General features: G+C 39.4%; 1 protein-coding gene across 1 annotated transcript in view; it reads left to right on the top strand.

The window, feature by feature from the left end:
• Nucleotides 1-22,658, top strand: part of IL23R (interleukin 23 receptor) — a 55,748-nt gene extending 33,090 nt beyond the window's left edge. Inside the window, exons 7-10 of the mRNA XM_082360028.1 lie at nucleotides 10,127-10,216; nucleotides 12,513-12,618; nucleotides 15,135-15,225; nucleotides 18,788-22,658. Of these exons, the coding sequence (XP_082216154.1) occupies nucleotides 10,127-10,216; nucleotides 12,513-12,618; nucleotides 15,135-15,225; nucleotides 18,788-19,438 (938 nt within the window). The 3' untranslated portion in view covers nucleotides 19,439-22,658. The remainder of the gene's footprint in view (nucleotides 1-10,126; nucleotides 10,217-12,512; nucleotides 12,619-15,134; nucleotides 15,226-18,787) is intronic.
• Nucleotides 22,659-23,641: the final 983 nt, after the last annotated feature.

The following is a 23,641-nucleotide window of genomic DNA, read 5'->3' as shown; positions in this document are numbered from 1 at the left end:
ATTTAAACAATATCTAGGTTATTGCATTTTTTCCGTTATCAATAAACTTCTTTGAATAGCTTTGTATATGAACTCTCCTTATGTCTTTAGGTCTTTTTGGATCAAGAGTTAAGCACATTTTAAGATGTTTGATGCAAGTTGCCAAACTGCTTTTCAGTAAATCTTTAATATCAATTTCTTTTTAAAAAGGTATCCATGAAAAGACAGCAATTCATTTAAGTTGTTCATGAAGTATTCATGTATCCTCTACCATGCACCAGGCACTTGCTAGGTACTTGCAGAACCTCAGTGAGCAAAGGAGACAAAGATCCCTTAATTCTAGAGAAGACAGCCAATACAAAAGTATAATAAAAAGTATATAACATTATAAATATAGAAATACAAGCAGTAAGAATCAAACCTCACAACTGAAGTTTGAATTGTTTCATAACCAACTTGTTTAATAATGGGGTTTTTTGGCTAAACTTTCCCAGTAATTAAGGTTTATTTATTTATGAAGAAACACAGCCCAGGCAATACTTCACCCTCTATGCAGGAATTTCCTGTTTTTGTTCTCTAAAATTCTCATATGTGTATCACTAAATTGATTCATCCTGAAACAATGTGTTTTCAAAATTATGCCCAGATGGCACAGCAGGACAAATCATGAAGTAGGTATGGCTTTTCCTGCAGGCCCCTAGCATTCTTCTGTATCACTTTCCCTCTGGATAGTGCCTTTCCTTGGTCTTTAAAAACCTGGTCTCCAAAAGAAACCAAAGGAACTCAATTATAATAAGGGTTAAATGACGTGTTACCTTTTCCTTCCTTAGAGTATTTAGACTTCAATGGAAAACAAAGCCTTACACAGTAGTCCCCCCTTACAGGTGGGAGATATATTCCAAGCCCCCCAGTGGGTGCCTGAAACCACGGATAGTATTGAACCTTATATATGCTATGTTTTTTTTCCAGTACATACACACTTATGATAAAGTTTAATTTCTATATTAGGCACAGCAAGAGATTAACAACAATAGCTAGTAATAAAATAGAACAACTATAACAATATACTATAGTAAAAGCTATGTGAACATAGTCTCTCTCTTTCAAAATATCTTATGGAAATTTAATGCCTTTTGCATCTTAACTAAGCACTTATCACACTCTATAGCTGTAACTTTCGCAGTTTCAGGTATGACAGCAAAACTAGCACAAATTTCTTTTTCCCTCTTCACAATTTCAAGGATAGAAGATTCATTCTTACCGTACAAGTTAGCAACCTCAGCACAGGATTATTTTTCCTTCCTTAATAAGTCGAGAACTTGCATCTTTTCACTTAAAGGGAGCACTTTAGGGCTTCTCTTTGGCATATCCAAATTGCCAGCATCACTGCACTTGTACTTTGGGCCATTATCATGTAAAATAAGGGTCACTTGAACACAAGCACCATGATAACCAAGACGGTGTTCTGATAACCAAGATAGCTACTAAGTGACTAACAGGCCAGATCCATGGATGATTCCCATCTGGGGTGGGACAGAGCTGGACAACGTGAGATTTCATCACACTACTCAGAATGGTGAGCAATTAAAAACTTAAGAATTGTTTATTTCTGGAATTTTCCATTTAATATTTTTGGACCCAGTTGACCAAGGTAACAAACCAAGGAAAGCAAAACGTTGGATAAGGGGGGACTCCTGTACTAAAAAAGAAAAAAAAAAAATCAACCTTAGTTGATTACTTACTCTTGGGCTTTAACGATCACATAGGAGAAATTTCTCTAGATTAGAGACTCACATTTTTCTATACTGGTATAATAACAAGAGGCTAATTCAGTGATTGCATCCAGGTGACTTCAGGATAATAAATAATATAGCTAACATTTACTGGATGCTTATTGTGTGTTGGGTACCGCGATAAGGATTTTACTCATCACTGCAGCCCTATAAAACTGTTATTCCAACTGTGCAGATGAAGAGATGAGGCTCAGGGAGGTTAAGCAGTTGGCTGAACATTATAAAGCTGGGAAATGGTAGGGCCAGGGCAGAGCTCAGGCTGTAGGATTCCAGCACTCACCCTGTAGCTCTGCTGGTCTCCTTCCTAAGAGAGCTAGGAGGGTGCCATGTCAACCTCCCCTGGGCCAACTAACCACATTCTCCTCTACACATTAGCTAATATGCCAACATAACTTCATTTAATGTAATGCTTATTATGAAATGCAAATAAATGAGAGAAGAAGGAACTGTAAGATGCTATCAACTATTTCTACTTTGGCAATGAATACAAGATGTGGAAGCACGTTTGGGTTAAAGTGATGAGAATGAAACAATAGAAACCTTGGGATAGGACAGTGCAGTCTGAGATGAGGACAAAGTATAGATGGGAAAGGTGACCTTGCCCAAGACAAGGCACCACAGGGAAATGCATAGCGTGTTTTTCCAGCTGGCCCTGGCTCAGGAAAATGTCTTGAAAGCAATGCTTCTCAGAGTGGGGTCTGTGGACCACCTACATTAGAAATGCTTGGTACTAGTTTAAAATACAGATTCCTCAGCCTCTAGTCTAGTGATACTTCTGCAGTGAAGTGTAAAAACCAGTGTTCTGGAAGTTGGACACACCCTTTAAGAGGGAGAAGTGTCATGAAGGGTGTGGGTAGGAAATGTGGACAGAAAGGGGGAGAACAGAGTGCCCAAGCCATTGCCTTGGTAAGAGTGGTTCTGGGGGCCAGAAAAGGGTGGGTACAAGAGAGTCTCAGGCCACTCTCTCTAGTACTGTCTGGTTCCCTCTCTACTCCTTTTCCTCCCGCCCACTGCTTCCTCAGTCACTGGGCACCCCAACTCTCTTGGCAGCCCAGGATCCCAAGAAGCACGGGATGCAGGACCGAGGCTCCAGTAAACCATCACGTCCCACATTACCCCCTCTGCCTACACCCTCCCCTGCCTCTGGGTGTGAGGTTTCAGCAGAGGCTCTGAAGACCTCCAGGGGCTGCTGAAATGGCAGCTTCTAGACCACCAACCTGGATAGTCGCTGTAAAAATTCCTGGGGTCTTTAAGCAGTACAGAAAGAGCCCCAAAGGGGAGAAGATGGTTTGTCAGCATAAAAAACCAACACTGAAAATGTGAACATGAATTCCCTACTACCAATGTGAGAAGAGGTCTTCCTGGCAGGAATGTTTTTCAATTCTGCATTGTAATACAGATCCCTTTTTAATGAAGAAAAGGTAGAGGCTCTATAATCCCTTTAAAGACAAGTCAGAAGCCTGAGGGAAGGGCAGTCACATTTCATAATGACTAACTTGCTTGAATTACAACTTGCAGTAGAAAAGTTTCCCAGAGAAATCATATTCTTCTTTTTTTTTTTTGACAATTCTCCAGAGGAAGGCAAGTATAAGCAAGATATTAAACCACATCATACTTTGTTCTCACAAAATACTGTTTGTTGTTGCATTACCAGTGACTCAAAGATTCTCACTAATCTTCCAGGACTTTTAGTGGCTTTTAGCCACTAAAACAAATGTTATATCAATGGAACCAAATATAGGTGGTATTAAATATAATGCAAATTAGGAGTGGCCCACAGAATGTACTCTTGCAAAAATTCTGTCATTTGTAATTAGAGATTTCTGATTCATTCATATTGAGATGTATTATAAATTTGTAGATTTGTGGTTGTTAAACATATACACAATGTTCCTTGAAATACTAATCATTTTAGACCCTTCATCTGGATTTATTTAATCTTTGGGTCCTGTCCCTAATAAACCACCAGGGTTTTGTAGAATAGAAAGCAATTCATAAGAGTTTCACAATTTCTCTGAGGTTTGCAATCCGATAATAGAGAATAAAGATTATGCTTTTTCATGAGGAAGTAACAATCTCCTGTATTAGTTTCCTATTGCTTCTGTAAAATGTTAGCATAAATTCAGTAACTTAAAACAATACAAAGGTATTATCTAGCAGTTATGGAGGTGAGAAATCCAAAATAAATATCACTGGGCCAAAACCAAGGCATTGGCAGGACTGTGTTCCTTCCGGAAGCTCTAGGAGAGAGTCAGTTTCAGTGTGCTTTCCAGACTCTAGAGGCTGCCTGCATTTCTTGGCTTGCAGCCTCATTTTTCATCTTCAAAGCCAGAAGTATAGCATCTGCCAATCTCTTTCTCTGACCCTTCTGCCTCCTTCTTATAAAGACCCTTGAAATTTTGCCCCTGTAATTTAGGATCATCTCTCCATCTCAAATCCCTTTTGCCATATAAGGTAATCTATTACACAAATTCCAGGGATTAGAGCATGGTCATCTTTGTGGGGTCATTATTGTCCTACCATGTCTCCTCACCTAACCACCTACTACCAACAATTGCAATTTTTACCAACTACACAGTTTTTCACTGCGATTAGGTGCAAGCAAAAGAAAATCTGGTTCTCTTAAGCAGGAAGGGAATTATGGGAAAGACAGCTGGAAAGTGGTAGAAAGGCTGGCAAAATGATCACGAGCAGGATCCAAGGGACTGCAGGAACTAGAACCACAGCCAAAATCGCAGCCTAGGAAGAATCTGGTGAGAACTGCAGCTGGCACTGTGGTCACTGCCACTGCCTGCCCTGTGCTCTGGACACTCCACTGGTGCTGCTGTTACCAGACCCTGGATATAGCTGCTGCACTCATATTGGATTCTAAGCGATTTCCTGGAGCTGTGTGTCCTGTGCGAGGTGGGAAAGAAGGCATCTGATGAGCTAGGCTTAGGTCATCTGCTTGCAGCTACTTGCTGGCTGTGGGGAGAGGGAGTCTCTGCTCCATTGAGGCTACCACAGTGGGAAGCCCTACTGGCCTCCTACCTACCCTAGGATGTCCACAGAGTAAGTCCTGCTGCTGGGCAACTGAAAAATGGCAAATGTCCACTAGACTGTTCAGACTCAGGAACAGGTACATGCTGGCTTGACAGCAAGGTTGCACCTTTGAAGAATCCTAAACCACTGGGTAAAACTTGGAAGCTGCCCATTCTTGCACATAGAATTTTGCTACACTTTGACATCAGACCCTCACCTCTGTGTGGTCCATGTCACTCAAGAAAATGTCTAGGTGGCTGCTGCTTTTTACCTTTTCCTTCTCTTATTCTCTTTAACAATATGATTGCCATATACATATTTCTTACCTTCTTTACTCTCTATGTACCAAGTACTTACAGCCTAGGAATATAAGCATGAAGATGGTCCCTTGAATATGCCTAGGCACGACCTCCTATCATTAATATACAAGGATAACATGGTAACTCATGAAATGATTCATCGTTTGACTTGTTTTTCGAGGTGTGGTAAAGAGTTTGTTCTGATGTATTGTTTTCTCTGCCCTGGGCTTCTGGTGCCTATTTGATAGGTCTGGCCACTGTCTTTTGCTTTGCCATCTGACATGGACTGGGGTCAAATCTTCACCCTTGGCCCAATAATATTGAATTCCAACCATAGAGCTAAACTGGCCTAGCGAGATAGCATGTAAATGCTGTGAATAGCTGAGATTATTAGAAGAAGGAGAACAGAAAGAAAGAAATCAAAAGGAGATGTTTGTGTTTTAAGAAAAACAAGATAGAAAAAAAACCTTCACTAACTTGAAAAACACACCTTTAATATGGCTCCTCTTTCTTAAATATCTAGAAACTTCTGAAAGAGAAAGGTCTAGAAAGGTCCCTGTGTCAGCTCTGGTCAAACCTCTAAGATGCAGGCCTTGATTAGTGTGGCTCTGACACCAAGACTGGCAAGGACAAAAATAAACAAAGGAGCCTTATAAATATCCATACCCTTTGGCCCAGTAATTCCACTTATAGAAATCTAGCCTTAGGAAATAAGCAGAGCTATGGAAAGGAGTCTTATGTACAATGATATTTATTTAAAAGCTAATTATAAAAGTAAGAATTTGGTAACAATCTGAAAGTCCAATCATAGCCATAGCTAACGCTTATTAAGTTTTTAATTTGTATAAGGCATGGTACTAAGCGCTTTGTATGAACTATCTCATCAAACCTGATGAATGAAGCATTGTTATTATCCAATTCTACAAATGAAGATACTGAGTCACAAAGCAGTTAAGCAACTTGCCCAGGGTCTAGCAACTCCAAGTGGTAGAGCCGGGATTTGAACTAAGTTTCATCTGAATCCAAAGCTGGTGTTTGAAATCACCAAGCTATACACTTTCTCAATGGGGGATGATTGAATAAACAGAGTACAAACATCATGAAATATTAAATTGCCATTAGTATGATGATTCTGAACAATTTTTAATAAAATTTTAAAATGTTCATGATATAATATTAAATTTTAAAATCCCAGACACAGCATTTAGTAAAGAGCATGATCTCAGCTAGGGTACAGATATACACAAAAGACTGTTAACAAATGCAAAAAAATGATTGTTTCTAGTTTGTGAACAAATGTAAAACTGTATTTTCTTTTTCATACTCTTCTATACTTTTCAAGCATCCTACAATTAGCATGTATTGCTTGTATAAAAGGGAAATAGTTGGTGTTCAGAAGAAGATAACTCTAGGCTGGAAGAGTCTGAGAATCAGTGCTCAATGGGTTAGCCCAACCATCGTCCATTGTGGTGGGTTCCGAGCCCTACAAGGCCAGGCAGCTCCAACACACCGCCCAGCCTCCAGGGAGCAATGGCTAAGTCTCAGCATGGGAGCACTGCTTGCAAGGCTGACTCAGCTACCCCACCTGGAGCCATCCTGCTACAAAAGTGAGATTATTAATTAATGGAGCCAGTGACCAGCACAAATTACATGCCAGAACCAGGTAGGAATTTTCACTCTTGGACCTCTACCTAGGTGACTTTGGACAAGTCATTTACCCTTTTTATGCCTTTGTTTCCTCATCCATAAAATGAGGACAATAGTACTATCTACCTGATTGGGATGCTGTAAGGATTAAATGAGAGAAAGCATGTAAAGTCTAGCACAGTATCTGGAACATAATTAGTACTCGATAAATCATCACTTTAAAAGAATAACAAAACACACTTTGCTCCATGGTAGACGTAGAGGGAAAGGCTGAGGAGACTGATTTGACATTATCCCTAAGAAACAGATGGAATACATTATTGCTAAAACTAATTCCTTTTGAGTGGATTTGATTAAATTAAGCTGGTATTTGGTAGGCCAAAGAATGTAGTTATGCTTCTAGTTTTGTCCAAGAACAAGAAACTACATCTTTTTTTAAAACCATTCTAAACTCCCTACAAACATACTGTCTTCTGTTAAGACTAACTCTAGTGTCCAATGTCAGTGTGTATAAGTTATATAAAAATTCTTACCAAATTAGATGATTTGGGGTTTCTGAGTATACTCAAATATATGCTGTGAGAGTAATAAAGCATAATTTAATATTCCACTGCAGGGACAGAACTGTCTCTTTACAGACATAACACCGCAGATATTAAATAAATAACGAAAATACCATGAGATTTTTTTCTAGCATTTTAGGCAATACACTGATGATTAGTGTTGATATAAACAATGTTTTTCAGTCATGGCAGGTGGATTAAGGGGATGTATTAGAGTTTTTTTCCCTCTCTCTTTTATTTTTCGTATTACAATTATTTTCTCCTACTATAGTTACTGCTTTTATAATGAAAAATATTAAGTATGATTTAAGAAGAAATGACCTAGCCACTTGGTGGCAGTATGTCATGAAGATAATAGTCTATATGGCTTCATTTCAGTCCTTCGCTTAAAAATTTTGTCATTGACATATATACACTACCACGTATAAAATAGGTAACTAATGAGAACCTACTGTATAGCACAGGGAACTCTACTCAATGATCTATGGTGACCTAAATGGGAAGGAAATCTAAAAAGAGTGGATATAGGTACAGCGTATATACGTATAACTGATTCATTTTGCTGTACAGCAGAAACTAACACAACATTGTAAAGCAACTATACTCCAATAAACATTAATAAAAAAAATTTGTCATTGGCTTGATTTCTTCTCTGACAGTTTTGTTTATAAATTGTCTTACTTCAGATATCTGATTCTTTGTGAAATTACCCTCTTATAATTAAGCATCTCTTTTAAATGACTTTAATCTAATTTATATTAATACACCTGGTTGATTTGCAACTATGATAACAAAAAGACTCTAAAGGAAGATTATGTTTGTTCTCTATTAGGGCTAATAAAGCCCTAGTCCGATATGAAAATTATTTTTATGTGATGCAAATTAATAACTGACGTTTCATTGCCAAATAACCACCTGTAGTTTATACAACAGAATTATATTAACCTGTATTAAAAGCCAACAGCACCACATATTATTTTTTAATAAAAATGCTAATTTTAAAATAATAAAAGTGAAAACAAAAGTAATCCAGCAACATATGCTATAAACCCATGATTTTGCAAAATTGAAAGTTGTGTTACATTTTAATGTAATATTTTTCTTAAAATTGTAAAATAATGTAGATGCAGACTCCTGCTTGGGCTCCCTGAGAATGAACATAAGCCTGTAAAATACTAATTTAGATGAATAAACCTGGCTGTTGACCACTGGGGATGGAACCACATACTTATGGAAAAAAGAGACGTAGTGAAGCATTGAGGAGCCAGAAAGAGTTTCTGATTTGTCACAATTCACAGTGAAACATTTCCCTCTTGCTGTGGAGAAGTGAGAATAAAAACACAGGAAAGAACTTTTGGCTTTTCTGATGTTTTCATCTTCTAAAATTCCCTACCCATTGTTCTTAGAAAACTACTCTTCAATCGAGCCTGTGTTTGCACCCAGATCAGCCTTTTTAAAACATTTCCAAAGACCCATAGGAATCTTTTTATCGGAACTCTGTGATATTTTTCTCAAAGAGAGTTGCCCTGGCCACATAGCATGTTATACAAGCCTATGATATCTCCGTAGCAGTTAAGGACACCTCAAGTTGTGATTTCTCCCTGGCCCCCAAAGTAATTCTTTTAATAGAAGAATTTGAACACTGAAATCAGAATGACTGAATAAATAGGGCTTGAGGCCCTCTTGGAGGTCCAGAGCTTAGAACCATTTTCAGGAATATCTTCTGTCAGCTGGGAGAATTGTGTCCTTGAAGTCACCTCTGGCAGCTTTTAATTATCAGGAGGGAGGAGGTGGGTAAGGAAACTCCAGGACTCCTTTTTTTTCTTTTATAAATTTATTTATTTTATTTTATTATTATCATTATTATTTTTTTGGCTGCATTGGGTCTTCATTGAGGTGAGGTGTGCGGGCTACTTATTCAGTGGCTTCTCTTGTTGTGGAGCATGGGCTCTAGGCACGAGGGCTTCAGTAGTTGTGGTGCACGGGCTTAGTTGCTCCGCGGCATGTGGGATCTTCCCCAACCAGGGTTCAAACCCGTGTCCCCTGCATTGGCAGGCGGATTCTTAACCACTGAGCCACCAGGGAAGCCCATCCAGGACTCTTCTGAGTTCAGACTGAAAACAAGTTAGCTACCAAGGAAGCTGACCCCACCCTGGTCAGAAGATTTCATTAGCAGTGTTCTGACAGGCCTTATGGGTAGACAGGGCTGGCCAGGATCCTTGCCCACGGGGAAGGAGCAGAGGGGAGTCGTTAATGGCATTCCACCCTTATGTTATAACCTCAAAGTGTCTGCTAATCAAAACTGGGCTTCTTATATGAAGCCAAGAGGCTGTTCACGAACAGCATCTCTAAGACTGTGCAAAGGCAAAAGTAACACATCTTGGAGGCTCTTAAGGAAACCTAAACTTTATTGCGTCATCTATTGGAAGGAATCAAGTAGAGACCAGTTGTGTGTTTTTTTCTGGCTCGGTGAATGAAATAAAGCTCCTTGGAATTTGTTGCCTAGAAGCCTCATGAAATTAGTGGACACACCTTCAAGTCTTACAAACCCTAGGTAGTATTTATTGTCCTTTGAATGTTTCCTCCTTTAGGATTTACCTAATTTAATAAAAAGAAGAAGACACACACACACACACACACACACACACACACACACACACACACACACACACACAGGTTTTTGCTTTTACTCCATCTTTCCAGCCTATTAAAGTTACTGGTTTACTTTAATCATCTCCAAACAAGTGAAGAAACTCTCTTAGGAAATTGGGTAACCCGAGTGCAAAAAGTAAAAAGCTGACACTGTTTTCTTTTTGTTCAAAAGTTCCCCAGGTCACACTGCAATCATTTCAACATGATACTCAGAATTCTGGGCTTCTAATTGCTTCCATCTTTGAAGGACACCTTACTTCTGGTAAGAAAATACTGCTTAGGTTTGTTGAGTAGTCTTTATTAATCATCCATTTGAATGCTCCATACTGAAAAATCATGTGTCAGCCATAAGTTTCTTGACAGTAAGATATGCCACATGCTTTCCATAGGAAAATAATCAAACAAAAATCTGCTTAAAATTGAATTTAAGGATTGGTTTAGGTAGATTTTGCCAGCTTTTGCTCTGGGTTAGATACATGTTCATTTCAATTGGTGCTGGGGCTCAAGACCTCAAAAATTCTTCCTAAAAAATACCATTATTTGAGTGTCTACCATGTGCTAGGAATTTCATATACATCATCTTTTTCAATCTTCAAAATCTTTATCAATCTTCAAAACAACCTGTTGAGGTAAGTGCTATGTATCTATTTTACAGATGGGAAAACTGGAGCTCAGAGAGGTTGAGGAACTTGTTTGGACTAAAATTCAAATCCAATTTTCAAATCCTGAAGTCTGTGCTCTTTCTCTTATACAAACCAGCTCCCATTTTATTTGTTAGTATGACTTAGTATTTTCCATTGATAAGCATGCCTAAAAGTTTTAGGCATAAAAAAGATATTAGATCAGGTTGTAGAGCATTTATCTCCTTGCATAGAAATCTGGCAAGAATAGTATAAAAACTTTGGCAGGTGATATTGATATTCTTTGGACGTCTGTTTATTTATTAAAAAAATATTCTATGTTACCAGGCACATATTTTATGTGCCAGGCACTATTCTGAGTACTGGGGAATCAGCAGTGAAAAAAATGAACAAAGCCCCTGTCTTCATGGAGCTTCCATTCCAGACAGACAGGGTTGGGTGGGAGTGGGGGAAACCACAAACAAAACAAGAAAAGGAAGGTGGCAGCAAGTGTTATAAAGGAAATGAAGCAATGTAAGGGTACTCTGAATTTGTGTTGTGAATCAATTATGGGCCAAGTGCTTAGGTTCAGCACAGATCCCTAATTACAAATGCCTGCACAGACCTGCACCTTGATATTTCTGTGGGAATTGTGGAGGCTACGAACTCATGCCTGCTCTGTTAGATAGGTATTATTTTACAGAAGAGGAAACTTGAGCTTCAGCAAGTTCATTATTATGCTCTGATGTTACAGAGCTGATAAGCGGCAGCATCTAGTTTGAACCCAGGTATCTCAGGTTATTCTTTTGGTGACTCTGCTCTACTCCTCAAACCCCTTTACCTGGCTCCATGTTAACTTGGGAATTCCTCATCCTCCTCCAGGACTAATGCACAAGGATATGTGGAAGCCAGTACCTCCCGTTAGTTGCTTGAAATCCCTAGCAATAGTATTTTAGTCCTAGGAAAACACTAATTCCATGAAACACTGGCCCTGGCCCACCAGTGGCTTTAGGAGAGGGGCTGGACAGCGTGGAGACGCCCAAGTGTATGTTAGGTGCAGCTGCGGAATAACTAGGGCAGGGCCAATTCAGTGTCTGACACATGGTAAGTATCCAATAAACGTCTGCCAAAGAGAGGGAGGAAGGAGGATGGAAGGGGCCAATACCCAGCATGGCTCAGAACCAACTCCAGCATGACAAGTCATGTCCAAATTAAAGTTTACATTTGAAAATAGAAAATAGGGTTTTTCATGTACTAGGGAGAAAATGGGATGAGCCTGGTAGGTAACACATGCTGAATATAATAATTATTTAAAGATTACAGGTGATTAATTCCACTTCAAAATTCAAAAAAAGCATTGTTTTTATAATAAAATGTCAGTGTAAGATATATGGCAATTTGGATTTCTCTCTTATAACATATATTGTTCTAAGTAGAGTGAATGTTCTTTTTCAGCAGGAAAAAATTCATGAACAATAAATTTCGAAGAATGGTGACAAGTTGTACATAACTTCTGTCTTGTACAAAAGGTTAAAAAAAAAAAACTACTCAGTTGTGACTGTGGCCAGCTTTAGACTCTGTCGCAAGCAATTGGGAATTCTCACTTGTGTCGAACAAACCTAATGATGTTTATCACTAAACCTTTTTTATATAAAATATGCAAGCCAAGCTCAGAAAAATGTCTAATGCTGACCACATTTGCCAGAGACTCAATTCACTGACATCAGATACATGCAGCCCAATTCCCTCAAACAAAAGGTATTGTTGTGCAGTTTGGAAGGGCAGTCACTTTACAGCCCAAGGTAAAGGTTAATTTTATTTCCCCTTCCTATTTCCTTTGAGATCAATGACCTTCACTTGGAGCAGAGTAGAGAGAACAATGATTCTGGCGTCACATAGATGGAAATTATACCTAAAATTATTTTTCTTTCCTTTCAGACAATAGGCAACAAGACATTGGGCTTCTATTGGGAATGGTCTTCTTTGCCGTTATTTTATCAATTCTTTCTTTGATTGGGATATTTAACAGATCGCTCAGAACTGAGTAAGTTTTTGTACAATTTGTTTTCTCATTTAGACATATATTGGTACCATCAAAATGTAGTCAATTCTGTGATTTACTAGAAAAGTTCATCAACATTTTTCTTGAGAGAAAGACAAAACAGAAGAAACTGTTTAATGAGTACCCACCCATGCCAAACTCTTTACAAATGTCATTCATTTAATACTTGCAAGATCCTGCCAGAAAAGCTCAGTGGCCTATTTTACAGATGACTTACACAAGGCTTAGAGAGGTTAAGTGCTCAGCCCAAGGTCACCAAACACTAAGCCAGGAGTCCAGACACAGCTGATGTCTCAGCCCATGTTCTCTATTTCCCTACGCAGCCTTTTCATTGTGCCCTCAAGTCTGTCTACAGTGCCTGAATTCTTCACAGTAGTTAAGTCGTAACCTACCTCAAGTTCTACCCAAGCAAATCCCCTGAATCAATGTGAAGAGAAGTGTGGCAACGTGTGAATTCATCACTTTGATACCAATCGTGTTAGTGTTTTAGCATCCAGCCCCAATGCCCATTCCTCTTGGCCTCCTTCAGTCATTTTTTTCCAATATGGTATCAGTATAATAAAGATCAATGCCTAATTATTTTAAAATGAGACTTTGAGGGAAGCAAGGCCTTTGACACCCTAAATTTTACCAGATGCACTATTTCTAATTGGTTAACAGAGTTGTTTGATGTGGCAGTCCCCCAGTTCGTCCAGTGATGCACAAATTTAACACATGTGAATGTTCTTTGCCTAATTGGCACTGAGTTTCTATTTCTTGCCATCACTTGCTTCATGAGATAATCCTTCTTTCTTTGCAATTTATAATCAAAATGCAGTAGAGAGATTCAGAATGAGCTATTGTGAATAAAGTACACTAGTGATATTTTTTTTTAATTTACGTAGGTTTTTTCCTCAAAACCTAAGCTTTTAAATTACACATTAATAAATATATCCCTGGTACCCTTGTGAGGTGAGAAAACTAATATGGAACTTTATTTTAGGTTGTTTTAAAATATACTTGATTATAAAACCCTTTGAAATATCTTAATGTTCCAACTTGTAGTGCATAAGCATATTAATATTTGTGTTATTATCCAAAGATGTCCTAGAGAGTGTAAAATTTTAAATAACATTAAGTTTGTTACGAACTAAAAATTAACTTCCTACTGGTAACAATAAATAAGAAAATAAAACAATTCTTTGGTAATTTAATTATTTAAATAAGCATTCTTTTTAAAAAGATAAAACTAGAGATAATTCCAATATTACTATTTTACATATGAGCAGATACTGTTTTTACTATAACTTTACATTGTTTATAAAAAAGCCTTATTTCAGAAACAGAACTGGAAAATGGAGAGCAAAACAATTTTAAATATAATGAAAACAAGAGTGGTATCTATATATATATATATACACACACACATATATATTTTTCTCACTGTATCAGTATGCTGTATAAAAACTTTTCTTCAATAGCATGAACTTACTAATTTGGTCTAATTTTAGGTATATAAAGGGAGTGTGAATTATTTAAAAAACTGAACTATAAAACATTGTATAAATATGTGTAAAGAAATTAGTTTTTACCCTACAGTTCAAGGTCAAATTGGGCAAGTAAAGTCCATGCAGCTAGTTTGGTTGTTACTTAGTAAAAGTTCTTAGAGAAGCTGCATAAACAGATACAAGAGTCTGATCTGTTGTGGTGCATTGTTAACACATAATAATGTGCCAGAGATCAGTGTAGTCTCTTCGAAGCTCCCAGGACAACATTTTTGCTCAAATCAATTTTTACGTAAATGCAGAAAGTGCTTTCAACACAGTGGCAGTGCCCAGGGGTAGCTTAGGAGGAAAACTGAGGTGTTTACAGCTTCTCACTCTTCCTTCCATCACCCGATCCCAGAGATCCGTAATAAGCACACAGCCTAAGTAAAAACTGGTGTTCTCACCATGCCACACAACTGCAAGACAACTTCCCCGGACTCCTGCTCCAACTACATAAGGAAAGTCTGGAGCCACCACTATCATCTCAACCTTATTTAGAATCATTACAATTAGAGGAGCTCAAATATTATAGTTTTATTATATGACATTCTCTTCTTTAATATTTCTCTGTGGTTATGGTCCCCTTGGAAAGTTTTACAAAATATCCCTTAGGTTTTACAAACTTTTCCACACTGACATCTCCGCTTATAATGGTTTGCCATATTTAACATGTGTATAGTTTCACTTCCTGGGTGGTTCTCCCATTTATCTTGAATCTAGTGTGAGTGTTCTGTAATGTTCCGGCTTATTAGAGACAGGCAGAGCAATAGAGAGGAGAGGAAAATCTGAAAAGATATTGAATCAACTTCCCACATAACTTTTTAAAGTAAGAGATGGAAATCTTAGTTTCTGCATCGGAAAGTTTGGTTTTAATTATGCATTCCATTCTAGTTGATTTCCTAATCTCCAAGATGATTGCCTGCACCAATCCTCAAGTAAGATGCTTATTCTTAGTCATTTTTTGTTTTTTAGAATTAAAAGAAGAATCTTATTGCTAATACCGAAGTGGCTTTATGAAGATATACCTAATATAGAAAATAGCAATGTTGTGAAAATGCTACAGGTAACCAAACACCATCAAATACAAACTAAATGGCAGCTGAAACCAAGAGTGCAGTCCAATAATTAGAGTAGAATTTCCATTCAAATAAAGAAATATGTGTGCATATTTGCACAACTGTATAGCTTATGTAGAGATAAAATTATACATATTTCAAATCATACTTAAGAGAGATGAGAGAATGGACTAGGGGAAGAAAAGAGAGATGAAAGAGAGAAGCAATGCCATTCAAAAGAGAAGAGTGAATGGAAGATTGTAAGCCAGATGCCAGAGCCACTTGGTGGCCAAGCAATTGGAAGGTGTCTTCAGGGACAAAAGGAAGAGGGAAGAAAATCTCAATAGATCGAGCCTCAGAGACACAAAGGGGCTTCTGTTTTACATGAGACTGCAGAAGCAGGTGGAGCCCAAGGAGGACACCACTTTGCTCCTGAGACCCAGTGGAATTCGAGAAGATGAATGTGAGGAGACTATGGCAGATGGTGTCACCAGGGGTGGGCCAGGTTTCCAGTTTAGCAAAGAATAGAAGTGTGCCCCAGGAAGGCCCTGAGGCTACAGGGGACTTTGCCGGTTATGGAGGAGCTGCTGCTGATTATGGAAGAGGGGAAGTCATCTGCTATGTGTGCTGCTACACTTTCTGGCTCTCCAGCCTGTCTGTCAAGGGGTTCAAAACTCAGGTGATGGGACAGACACATCATTCAAGCATTGCAATGCAGTGACGTAGTACAGCGACAGAGATGAGACCAAACATGATGCGAGTATAGAGGAAACATATTAAAAGACAGGAAGGAGTTGCTCAGGAGAAACGAAAGACATTCAAAATAGACAGGCTACATGAGCAAAGGCAGAGGTGAGAAAAGCATGTTGGGTGTTGCTTTGTGGAAACACTTGATGTGAGGAGTGGCTGGAATAATGCGGGAATGCAGAGTGGGATCAGATCACAGGAGGCCTTATTATGGAACTCAGACTTCATTCTGCCAATCAGTAGTTTTCAAACTTGAAAAAAAAGTTATTTTTAGCATAGGAACCCTTTGTTCAAATGATGTGAGGAAGACAAGTTTTTGTAAAACAAGAAAAAGTGGCTCTATTTGGAGATCTAGTGAGCCCATTAACCAACTCCTTCCCTAGCCCCAGGTGAGTCTCTAAGGCAACAGTTCTCAGCCTTGGTTGCATGCTAGAATCCTGATTCCCAGGCCACAACCCAGGGTCTTTGGGGGAGGGAGGGCAGGGGGAGACCCAGGCCTCAGCATTTTCCAAAGCTTCCCAAGTGATTCCACTACACAGCCCATGCTGAGAACACTGTTAAGGGGTTGAAAACTATTGCTAAAGACAGCGAGGAGTCAGTGAGGGGGTGTCCGTTGGAATAGGAATGGTCCTAGGAAAGAGGCAGAATGGGAAGGTAGAGAAATGAGCATCGTGAGTTGTGGGCCAAGTGTCGAGAAGCAACGGTCCTTGTGCTGTCTTTGTAGAGGGTCTGTAACATAAGAAGTGGAATGCATCTGTGGAACGTGACAAGGAGCAGGTCACTGGTGGTCCCGGTCCAGGGGTTCAGTTAGAAGTGAATGGAAGGGGACTGAGAGTGGAGACATCTTTTGATGAGTGTAGACTAGAAGGGAAGTAAGAAAGGGGCTATGTTGACACATGATCAAATACTCTCAATACTGATGCGATGAACGTATTAACAGTAGCTCCAGAGCAGTATGGACTCAGAAGCGTGTTTGTACTAAACTGAACGGGCTTGAGAGGACTAGTATGGGGGGGGGGCGGGGGAGGGAGGGGACTGATCAAGCACGACTATGAAGGGATGAGGAGGAAAGGCTCACCTGGAGCAAGAGGAGGGATCCTTGTCTCTGGATCCCTGAAGGAGAGAAAGGGTGTGGACGTGGTTGATTTTGAAGGAGGTAATGTTGCCTACACGGTGGATGGGTGGTCTGGAATAACTGAACCCACATATAGAATAAAGTACATAGTTAACAACTGACTGAAGGACAAGTACATAGTCACCAAACTACAACTAATAAATACTGTGGTCTTGATATGCATTCCACTTAGTCGTTCTGTCTTGCTCCCCCACTAGTTATCCTAGGGAACTGGGGACATTCTGTGATTCAGAGAATTGTCCCTGCCCTCACTGTGATCAGATTCTCCTCTTCTTTTATTGTCCTCACATTGGATAGTCCCTGTTGCTTTTCCATGTCCTTTACTATGGTCTGACTCCCATCCACTTCTCCACTCAGCTGCCAGCCTGAAGAGGGGAAACACCCCCTTCCTCTCAGTTTACTATAGTAACTCTAGTTCCTTTGACTTCATCTGACCCATGACTACATGTCTGCCCTTCCCAACCCAAACCTGGCAAGTGCCTTGGGGAGGCAGAGCAGAAGAAAATTTGAATGACCCTTCACGCTGCTTTATTCAAGGTCTTCGTCTTTGTCAAACTTCCTTCCCATTCAGGGCTCCTGGAATTAGAAATGAACCTTAGGGTTTCCTTCAGATGAGGTTTTGTTTTCCGCCCAAAGACTAAGGGGTAGTGTTCTAGTCAGTTCAAGCTGCTCCAACAGAATACCATAGACTGGGTGGCTTAAATGACAAACATCTATTTCTCACAGTCCTGGAGGCTGGGAAGTCCAAGATCAAGACACCAGCAGATCTGGTTCCTGGTGAGAGCTCTCTTGCAGATGGCTGCTTTCTGGTTGTGTCCTCACACGGCAGACAGAGAGATCAGCTCTCTTGTGTCTTTTCTTATGAGAACACTAATCCTATTCATGAGGGCTCCACCTTCATGACCTAACTGCCTCCCAAAGGCCCCACCTCCTAATACCATCACATTGGGGGTTAAGGCTTCAACATATGAATTTTGGAGGGACTCAAACATTCAGTCCATAGCAAGTGGCTATAATTTTGTAACTGTGTTGGGTGGGAGTTATTTGCCCTGGGAAACCAGCCATCAGCTGGAAGGCCTCGGGTCCTTTTCTTACCAGAAGAGTCGTCAGGCTTTTATACAAATAAAAACTTTCTTCACCTACCCTCCTGATTGATCATCACAGACATGTCTGAATTGTGAGCAGCTAGCTGCACACTTTTAGAACCACAGCACAAAGCATTTACTACAACCTTATTCTCAAATGGAAGCAAAATAGGATTCTCCACGCACTACCCCCACCTCCGCCAACTTTCTTTTATTTAAGCAACAAAGTATTTTCTTGTAGAAAGGAACTATAATATTAAGAAATAGCCCAAAATTTTAAAAGGCCCTGAAATAATTTGTAAGTTAATATGAAAGAGGCTTCTTTCTCTTTAAAATTTTTAAATAAAGGCATGTGCTTACAGCATGGATTATTTTTATTACTCCTTTCCTTCAGTCTCCTCCTGGGAGAATTTAACAAACATTTGGAATGGAGCAGGATAACAAAAGACAAAAGGAGGAAATCATATGGGAAGAGAAACAATATGAAGAAAAATAAGGGGGAAAGGAAAGTTGAGGGAAAGCAAAATTCCAGTCCTTCCTCAATTATCCAGTTGGCTCCTTTAAACTTCTTTTGTAAAATAAAACAATGTCTTTTCTTTCTAGGAAAAAAGTGAATTTATGAATAATAATTCCAGCGAACAGGTCCTATATGTTGATCCAGTGATTACAGAGATAGAAATCTTTCTCCCAGAAGAAAAACCCATGGACTACAAGAGGGAAAAGAATACAGGATCCCTGGAGACAAATGACAGCCTGCAAAAGTCACTACTCACCAACACTACAGTTGTATATATTCCTGATCTCAACACTGGGTATAAACCCCAGATTTCAAATTTTCTCACTGGGGGAAACCATCTCAGCAATAATGATGAAACAGCTTCCTCAGCTCTGGAACCACCAGCTGATTGCTTAAACCTGGGAAAGAATGCCAGGTTTAAAAAATATCCTAATTTTTCTTTCTCTGTCTCAAGTATGAATTCGCTAAGCAACACACTATTTCTTGAAGAATTAAGCCTCATTTTAAATCAAGGAGAATGCAGTCCTCCAGACATGCAAAACCCTGTAGAGGGGGAAACCACCATGCTTTTGGAAAATACATCACCAAATGAAACTATTCCAGAACAGACCCTGCTGCCTGATGAATTCGTCACCTGTTTGGGGAGCATGGACGAGGCGTTACCATCTATAAATTCTTATTTTCCACAAAATATTTTGGAAAGCCACTTCAACAGGATTACACTCTTAGAAAAGTAGAGCTGTGTAGTCAAAAGCTGCCTTGCAATTTGAAGATGGCTCTCTCCCTCAACACAAATTTAATTCTGCCCTATTTTTTTTTAATTGGAGAATTAAGATCCAAAGATGGAACATAATTCATGGCCACAAAAGCAGCAACAATATTAGGGACGCCTCCTATATTTTAGAAGATGTATCAACTATATCTTTTTTAATTTTCCTCATTACAAGGCACAAAACAGATCTCTCTTTTGTATGAAGGATAAATAATACAAAATATGTGGTAGTGAAATAAATGCTGAAAATCGTTCTTTGAAATCGAGATATTAGTATTCGCTTACAAGAGGAAAAGCAAGTTTAATTTTCATTTTATTACTTAGTGTTCTCTCGAGTAGATAAAAATACAGCCCACAGACAACAAAATAGGTAAGGGATGGAAACAGAGGAACAATTAATTGCATGTTTACTGTGTTGGATTTTTGCCCTACTACTTTCTATTCAGATGTTAAGAATTTGATCTTCCTTATTTTGATTTTGGACTGAGAGAGTTGTAAAACAGTGATGTGTGGAAATCATGAGATAGTTGTCTTCATTCCAGTTCAGAGTGATGGCATTGTTCTCCTGTGATGTAGTTGGTGTATTAATTACACTGTAGTAGACTTATTGAGGTAGAAGATGCAGGATCAACAAGGTGTAATTATTTCTTTTGTATTAGATATCTGTCGGAAAATTATTGTTAAACCAGGTATTTTTCCAAATCTAGGATGGCAATGCTTGCCACACCTGTCACTGCCCCATATCCTAGGTCTCCTGTAAACATCTCCAACTCACCACCATGTGCCTTTCTGCTGAGCCCTAAGGTGGCCTCAGAATCCTCTCAACACAGTGCTCCTGATGGCCGCAGTCAATAAGGGCTGGGACTGGAGATGAACTCTATCTGCCAACCAGGTCAATATTGGAAGTGGGTGATCTTAAAAATATAAAATGCATATTTTAATTGAGAAATGGTACCCAGCAGACTTCTCTATTATGATTAATTTTTACATCAGGGGGAACTTTTTTCTAATGATCAGAACAATTTGAAAATTGAATAGATTACCCATTGAGTTTCTCTTCCTCTTCTAACAGTTGTCAGCAATAATTTATATTCAGATTAAATAGTTTTATTTTAGCAAACAAAGCAGTTAATCAAAAAAGGATCGGTTGTTAGCACATGAGCAAGCTATTTTGTTTTGTTTTGGCTTTTGAAAAAAAAAAAACCACAAAAGCAGTTTTGTTGTCATTAAATGTCCCCATGAGGAGGATGACCACACATCCTGGTTTATCCTGGTTTTTGTCTGTTGTCCCAGTGTTAATTATGGCCAGTGTGCCTTTTCCCTCTCAGAAACATCCCTTTGGATGATAAATCATTTGGTCACTCTGTCTATGAAGACTGTTTAATGTCCAACATATAAATAATTTATCACAATTCATCTCTTTTTTTTGCCTTGATGGTCCTCTTTATTTTACTTTATATCATTTACTAAAGCCATTGTGCTCCAAAATGAACATAATATTAGTGTAAAAAATGTATCTCCTGCTGTGAAGTTCTATTCTGTTTACCCTAAAATATGTATATATTTGTTGTACTTCACATATTCTGAAAGGTGTATATTTTAAATCACTAATGAAATGCTAATATTAAATATCTTGACTTGTAAATGGTCATATGCCTTTGTGTTATTCCTTATCCAGTGGGAGAATATAATGAAGCAAAGAGGCAGGTAGTATTTGAGATAGAAATAACAAAAGACCAAGATGAATCTTTGATGTTTACCAATCTGCTGAAGACATCTGTTAACAAGTGAAAAATATTTTCTTAGTGTATTTCAGTATAACTGTAACCTGCCACACATCAAAAAAGCTTTTGTCAAGCTTATAGGATTGCAGCATTATTTGATCTTCTGTGTGTGCTTTCAATGCAGTCAGTGCTTCCTTTAGAACATCTCCTTCTTGTCCCCCTGGAGCAGGAAGGGGGCTGCTTTCTCTTCCTATAGTGTCCTCCTCACACCCACATCACATTAAGAATGGAGGAGACACTTCTAGTTCCATCCATGCCATTGGCCCTTGTTGGTCCCAATGGACTAAAATTTGAGGCTATACCTATAAACAAAGCAATATGCTTGCCATTGCCCCAACTCAGAGAAAATTTCAACTGCTTCATCACAATGCAACCTTGGTAAACGGCAAAGGGTTTTCTTTCTATGATTCTTTTTTTTTTTTAATAAAGTTATCTATTTTATTTATTTTTGGCTGCATTGGGTCTTCGCTGCTGTGCGTGGGCTTTCTCTAGCTGCTGTGAGCGGGGGCTACTCTTTGTTGTGGTGCGCCTCATTATCCTGGCTGCTCTTGTTGCAGAGCATGGGCTCTAGGTGCGTGGGCTTCAGTAGTTGTGGCATGCGGGCTCAGTAGTTGTGGCTTGTGGGCTCTAGAGCGCAGACTCAGTAGTAGTCGTGCACGGACTTAGTTGCTCCGCGGCATGTGGGATCTTCGCGGACCAGGGCTCAAACCCATGTTCCCTGCATTGGCAGGCAGATTCTTAACCACTGTGCCACCAGGGAAGCCCATCTTTCTGTGATTCTTTATTCAACAAGTATTCACTGAAGTGTTGAATGCCCCTACTATGTGTAAGGCACTTTGAACCAATATAGATGTTAACAAAACCAGCCAAGTCCCTGCAGCCTTAGAGCTATCTGCAAGAAGCAGATAGCACATGGAACCAAATCACTGCCCTTCAGGGAGCTTTTGGTGGGGAAGAGGGTGAGGATAGGAAATGGAGAGAGGCAGAAAAAAATAAAGAAGAAAAATACCAGATAATGAGTGCCATGTAGAGAGGTAAAATGGGATAATGTGATAGAGAAGGACTTGGTGGCCACTTTGAGCTGGGCAGTCAGGGAAGGTCTCTCCCAGGAGGGGACATTGCAATCTGAATCACAGGTAGGAGCTGCATGTGAGAATCAGCTTGCCACTGATAAGTCCCTTTTATAGAAGAATTCTCCAGAGCTAACGTCTCTACTTCTTTCCCTCCTGGACAAGTTGCCCCTAACCCCAGACCTCTGCCACCTGTCCCTTCCTCAGTCAGAATTTTCTGTAGCTTTAGGGGACAACTTTGTATCTTTTCATCTTTCCATCTAGGCCTTGGGCTTATTATTAACTTTCTTTCTCTGAGTCTCACAATCTTGCTAAGTTGCTGCTTCCTAAATGAACGTGTCATACTTATTGGTGTGGGTTACGGAGAAGGAGGAAGAAAGAAAGAAAAAGCCCCTCGAGATACCATTGAGAGGAAAGAAGGGGAGAGAAATATAAAGAAAGAAAGGTAGATTAATATGCAGTGATGCTGAAGCAAAATGGAACACCTTGGTTCTGGACAATACTGAAGTTGATTAAGGGGCATCCAATTTCCTCCTGTTCTTGAATCTTCTTTGCCCCCTACCTCTCTTTTCTTACATAGAAGCAATATGGGGAGGAAAAATTGAAGTACAACTTGGGGGTACCTTCTTGGTTTTTGTGTGTGTGTTTTACCCTTTATTAAATTAGGAATTTGTTTTTGCCAGAGTTAGAAATAATACTGATGCTATAAGAGGGCTTTAGAGTTTTAGCATGCAGTTTTTGGGTAACATGGGTTGCTGTTTGGCCCTCCTGGTTCAGTCAGAAGGTGAGAAGGTGTTCCCAGCTTCTTTCCTTTCCTTCTATTTTCAGTCCCTTTGACATAGAGGCAGAACATGACTATGGCATAGGGCAGAGGTTTTCAAAAATAAATTTTAGCAACTGATCCCCTTTCTCCAAGTGAAATCTGTTGCAGAAGCCCCAAATATAAAACAAGTGAAAGCAAGTATTCTGTTGAAACAGAGGGTGACGTCCATGCTTGTCCCCGCTACCCCTCCTCTGTAGCTGCTGCTGAAGCAGCCTATGCATCCGTGCATAGGCTTGTGTATGAAAATCCAAGGCTGGGGAATTTCTAGTCCACACCTGGGTGATCCGGGTCCTAGCCCAGCCTTGAGAAGCCTGGACCTCAGGATTGCACTAAACTCCCCATCTCAGCCACAAGGTTGCCACCAGGCAAAGGGGACCAGAACTCCCTCGAACCTCCCTGCACTCTGAATGACTTTGTAAAAAGCTTTCTCTCGGAGACTACTAATAGAGGGGGTACTATATGCAATAATTAACTTGTTCCTTTCCAGTTAC

The sequence above is a fragment of the Balaenoptera borealis genome, assembly GCF_965194805.1.
Source record: "Balaenoptera borealis genome assembly, chromosome: 1".
Lineage (NCBI taxonomy): Eukaryota > Metazoa > Chordata > Mammalia > Artiodactyla > Balaenopteridae > Balaenoptera > Balaenoptera borealis.
The sequence above is the reverse complement of the archived record's forward strand: the minus strand, read 5'-3'. Positions and strand labels throughout refer to the sequence as shown.